The sequence below is a fragment of the Chenopodium album genome, chromosome 15, assembly GCF_948465745.1.
Source record: "Chenopodium album chromosome 15, dcCheAlbu1.1, whole genome shotgun sequence".
In the NCBI taxonomy this organism is placed as follows: domain Eukaryota; kingdom Viridiplantae; phylum Streptophyta; class Magnoliopsida; order Caryophyllales; family Amaranthaceae; genus Chenopodium; species Chenopodium album.
In genome coordinates, this window is record NC_137848.1 from 16,527,044 (window position 1) to 16,532,235 (window position 5,192).

General features: G+C 44.0%; 2 protein-coding genes across 2 annotated transcripts; both read left to right on the plus strand.

Moving 5' to 3' along the window:
- Nucleotides 1–518: 518 nt before the first annotated feature.
- LOC145580907 (uncharacterized) lies at nucleotides 519–1,910 on the plus strand. The gene is made up of 2 exons (XM_081637990.1): nucleotides 519–1,122; nucleotides 1,246–1,910. The coding sequence occupies exons 1-2, from the start codon at nucleotides 519–521 to the stop codon at nucleotides 1,908–1,910; spliced, it is 1,269 nt and encodes a 422-aa protein (XP_081494116.1).
- Nucleotides 1,911–3,301: 1,391 nt separating this feature from the next.
- On the plus strand, nucleotides 3,302–3,970 carry LOC145580908 (uncharacterized). Its single transcript, XM_081637991.1, has 2 exons — nucleotides 3,302–3,511; nucleotides 3,593–3,970. Exons 1-2 carry the CDS (start codon nucleotides 3,302–3,304, stop codon nucleotides 3,968–3,970), a joined length of 588 nt encoding a protein of 195 aa, XP_081494117.1.
- Nucleotides 3,971–5,192: the final 1,222 nt, after the last annotated feature.

Below are 5,192 nucleotides of genomic sequence, written 5' to 3' on the forward strand. Positions count from 1 at the left end.
ACACTGAAAGTATAGCCATGCAGCTTGATATGTCAGGTACCTTTCATAACCCTAATGGGGAAAAAGGATCTAACACTAGGGAAACAACCCTAGACCTAGACTTTTTGAATGCAGGAACCCCTAAGCAGAATGGTCAAGAAGGATCTGAGGAGGAAAAGATAGAGAAGATAGTCAAAGAGTACCTCAAAGCAATCGAAGCCAAGATCGCCAAGATCCCTGGAATGCCAAAGCCCATGTAGGAAGAAGCGTCAGATGGCTATATAGAGTCTCCTTTCTCAGAGGAGATCGCCATGGTAGAAGTGCCAAAGAGGTTCAGCACACCCAGCATGGCCATATACGATGGAACAACAGACCCTGATGAGCATGTATCCCTCTACAAGCAGAAGATGATGACCAGCTCAATCCCTAGAGACATCAGAGAGGCCATCATGTGCAAAGGCTTTGGAGCAACATTATCAGGTCCAGCTCTAACTTGGTTCATTAATTTAGATAATGAGACAATTCGGTCTTTTGCAGGAATGGTAAACCTATTCAAAGTCCAGTTCGCCAGCAGCAGGAAAATAGAGAAGCAGTCATCGGATTTATACCGTGTTGTGCAAAGACATGGTGAATCCTTGAGGGATTATCTTAACAGGTTCAACAGGGAAAAGATTGGAATACACAAGTGCGATGCTCCTACAACCATTGAAGCGTTCAGGAGAGGATTGCTAGATCACAGTGAACTCTACAAGGAATTAACCAAATATCCATGCACAACCTTTGAAGACGTACAAGCTAAGGCAATGGCTCAAGTCAGATTCGAAGAAGATGCATGTGCAAGAAAGACTCCAGAGCTCAGAAAGGATGAAGATCGTTCGTCAAGAAGGAACAACAACTTCCCCAGGAGAGATCATCGATTCAAGCAATATCAACGTTCCCGCTTTGATGAAGGATCAGTCAATGCTGTCGAAGGAGAGTTTTCTGATTGGAGGGAAGATCCTGAGCTCCCACCCAAATTGCACGAGTATTGCTTCAATGTCAACCCTGCAGGAGTAATAAGGACCTTAAACAAGATGGGAGATACTGTCCAATGGCCCAGAAGAAGTGATAGGCCTGGGGAGAAGAAGGATCCATCCAGATGGTGTGATTTCCATTCAGATATCGGTCACACTACTGACGAATTTGTCGCGCTCAGAAAGGAAGTTGCATACTTATTAAAGAAAGGCTACCTCAAAGAACTCTTGTCAAATAGATCTAAAGCTTCAGGGAAGGACAGAGAGTCCAAGCAAGGAGGTCCTCCACCCCCACCACCAATTGTCAAAACCATTTGTTTCATATCAGGAGGGTCAGAAGTATGCGGCCTAACATATTCAGCAGCAAAGCGGCATGCAAAAGAAAGCAACAAAGAGCAACCAGATAAGAGGGAAAAATCAAAGATAGACATCCCTATCATGTTTGAGGAAAGCGATGTAGTAGAAGGTCATCATGACGGTCTAGTGATCTCACTCCCTGTTGGAAATTGCATGATCAAGCGAATCCTAGTTGACAATGGAAGCTCTGCAAATATCATCATGCTAGATACCTTGAAGCATATGAACATAGATGAGAAGAATATCGTCAACAAATCAACAATGCTAGTAGGATTCAGCGGGGAAACCAAAAAGACAAGTGGAGAGATTACATTGGCAGCATACGCAAAAGGGATCAACCTGCAAGTCAAGTTCTTAGTGATCGACACTTTATCCTCATACAATATGATTCTAGGAAGACCCTGGATACACGAAATGAAAGCCATCCCTTCTACGTACCACCAGGTCATTAAGTTTCCTACTAGATGGGGAATTCAAGAAATCAGAGGAGATCCTAGGGAAGCTAAAGAATGTTACAAGATAGCACTGAAGGCAACATCTGCAGAAAAGAGTTCAGCATAGCAATCAGAGGGTCAGCTGGGCCAAGAGAAGTTGAGTATATCAGAAGAGCAAGAAGCTACAGAAGTCCAGCTGAACCCCATACATCCAGATCAGAAAGTCAGAATAGGATCAGAGCTGAAAGCAGAACTCAGACAGCAAATTTACGACTTTCTGGAAGAAGAGAAAGATGTGTTTGCTTGGACCCAAGAAGACATGAAAGGCATTTCCCTAGAAGTTATCACCCACAAGTTGAACGTAGATCCAATGCATACACCAGTGAACCAAAAAAGAAGAAAATTCGCGCCAAAAAGGAACAAGATCATCAACGAGGAAATTCAAAACTTACTAAAGACAGGAAAGATCAGAGAGGTAAAGTACCCAGAATGGCTTGCCAACGTGGTGGTAGTAAGGAAGAAAAATGGGAAATGGCGAATCTGCATAGACTTCACGGACATCAACAAGGCCTGCCCAAAAGACCCATTCCCTTTACCTCATATCGATGCCATGGTAGATGCCACAGCAGGACACGAGTTGCTATCCTTCATGGACGCCTACAGTGGTTACAACCAGATCTTCATGCACAAGGATGATCAAGAGAAGACAGCCTTCATCACCAGCCAAGGAATATACTGCTACAAGGTGATGCCTTTCGGATTGAAGAATGCAGGGGCAACGTACCAAAGGTTGGTAAACAAGATGTTTGAAGAACAAATTGGAAACACAATGGAAGTATACATAGATGATATGGTAGTTAAATCCAAGAAGGCAGAAGATCACGTCAGAGACCTTGGAGAAGCATTCACAATCCTGAAGCAATACGGCATGAAGCTAAATCCCACAAAGTGCACATTTGGAGTACAATCAGGAAAGTTCCTAGGATACATGGTTACACAAAGGGGAATAGAAGCCAGTCCGGAACAAGTCAAAGCCATCCTAGACCTAGAGCGACCAAAATCCAAGAAGGACGTACAAAGCCTAACAGGGAAAATCGCGGCGTTGAACAGGTTCATTTTAAAGTCTTCAGAAAAGAATAGAGCTTTCTACGAGGTACTAAAAAAGAACAAAGAGTTCAAGTGGGAACAGGAACACGATGAGGCATTCCAGAAGCTGAAAGAATATCTAGCCAACCCGTTGATTCTCTCCAAGCCCAAAGAAGGAGAGCCACTCCAGCTATACCTTGCAGTATCTGAAGGGACAGTCAGTGCAGTTCTCACAAGTGAAGAAGAAAAGGAACAATTTCCAATCTACTACGTAAGCAAGACCCTGCTCAGCGCGGAAACAAGATATGCATCACTAGAGAAAATCATTTTAGTTTTGTTCACTGCTTCAGTAAAGTTACGTCTATACTTCGAGAGTCATTCCATACAAGTACGAACCAACTCCCCATCAGAGCTATCATGAGAAAGCCAAAAATGTCAGGAAGGATGGAGAAATGGACCCTGCATCTGAGCAGGTACGACATACAGTACGAACCCAGGACGGCGGTCAAATCTCAAGCCTTGGCAGACTTCGTGGCAGACTTCAGCCCTACCCTTGAAGAAGAAGCACAGAAGGAAGTGCTAGCTCTACAGGAACCAAAAGCTACGCAGAAATGGACGCTCCATACAGATGGTGCAGCAAACGTATGAGGAGTAGGCTTAGGAGTAGTACTAACATCACCCCAAGGAGACAAGATAGCACAGGCAATAAGGTGTAACTTCAAGGCTACCAATAATGAAGCAGAATATGAAGCACTAATCATAGGGCTAACCGTTGCAAGGGATATGAAGATACAACACCTGGAAGTAATTTCTGATTCTCTACTCATGGTAAACCAAGTCAACGGGCAGTATGCAGCAAACGACACTAGCATGATTGCCTACCTAGAAGTCACAAAGAAGCTCATCAAAGAATTCAAGGAGTTCAAGATAGAACAAGTACCCCGAAACCTGAACACCGAAGCAGACGCACTGGCAAATTTGGGGTCAAACATCAATCCAGAGGAATTTGGGGCAATCCCACTAGTACACGTACTTTCACCAGCCATAGAGAAGGAGTCAACCATGAGTGTCTACGAAATTCAAACAGGCCCTACAGAATAAGAAGACAACAGTTGGAAAACGCCTCTGAAAGAATATCTCCTGGGCAACGCGAAACCAACAGGGAAAGTAACAGCTCAAGCATTCGCTCAGAAAGCCTCCAAGTATTGCCTGATCAGCAATGTACTCTTCAAGAAATCTGAAGCAGGACCTTTCTTAAGATGCCTGGAAGGAAAAGAAGCTCAGCAAGTCTTACAATCCCTACATAGTGGAGAGTGCGGAAATCACTCCGGAGGAAGGAATCTAGCCAACAGAGCACTTAGAATGGGATACTACTGGCCTAGTATGAGGAAGGATGCAGCAGAGTTCGCCAAGAAATGCCTAGCATGCCAAAAACATGCGCCCTTGACACATAAGCCATCAGAGGAATTACACCCAACATTGACACCGTGGCCATTTATGAAGTGGGGAATGGATATAGTAAAGCTACCCCCGTCATCAGGACAGAGAGTGTACTTCTTAGCAATGACAGACTATTTTTCCAAATGGATTGAAGCAGAAGCGTACAAGGAAATCAAGGATAAGCACGTCATCTCATTTATAAAGAGGAACATTCTAAGCAGATTCGGAGTACCAGCAGAGATCATTACAAACAATGGGTCTCAATTCATCAGCAGCAAAACCACCAAGTTCTGTAAGGAATGGAACATCTCCCTTATCACATCTACACCAAGGTACCCACAAGCAAACGGACAAGCAGAATCAAGCAATAAAGTCCTTATAGGCAACATGAAGAAAAGACTGGAAGGAGCCAAAGGAAAATGGGCAGATGAACTACCCAACATATTATGGGCAGACAGGACAACTCCTAAAGGCGCTACGGGTCATACTCCTTTCTCACTGGTGTACGGATGTGAAGCTGTAATCCCAACAGAGGTAGAAGTGCCTACAGCAAGATACGGGCTAATGACAGAAGAAAGAAATCAAGCAGAACTAATTCACAATTTAGACACAGTGGAGGAACTCAGGGTAGACGCACAAATGAGAATGGCAGCATATCAACAGGAAGTAGCAAGATCCTTCAACAAGAATGTCAGAGTCAAAATCTTCAAGCTAGGAGATTGGGTTCTCAGGAAGGTATACGAAAATACCAGGGAAGTCAATAGGAAAGCTAGCACCCAACTGGGAAGGATCCTATGAAATCACTAAGGTAGTGGGTAATGGAGCATACAGATTCAGGAATAGAAGGAAAAGAAGTGCAGCGAAGCTGGAACGCAGCACATTT

What these genes read in the sequence shown, in the direction of transcription:
- LOC145580907 (XM_081637990.1), top strand. Translation starts at nt 519, where the DNA reads ATGGTAAACCTATTCAAAGTCCAGTTCGCCAGCAGCAGGAAAATAGAG. An exon ending in GAAGGATCCATCCAGATGGT is followed by an intron (nt 1,123 to 1,245) that starts GTGATTTCCATT and finishes CTAAAGCTTCAG; the next exon opens with GGAAGGACAGAGAGTCCAAG.
- LOC145580908 (XM_081637991.1), top strand. Translation starts at nt 3,302, where the DNA reads ATGTCAGGAAGGATGGAGAAATGGACCCTGCATCTGAGCAGGTACGAC. An exon ending in ATACAGATGGTGCAGCAAAC is followed by an intron (nt 3,512 to 3,592) that starts GTATGAGGAGTA and finishes TGTAACTTCAAG; the next exon opens with GCTACCAATAATGAAGCAGA.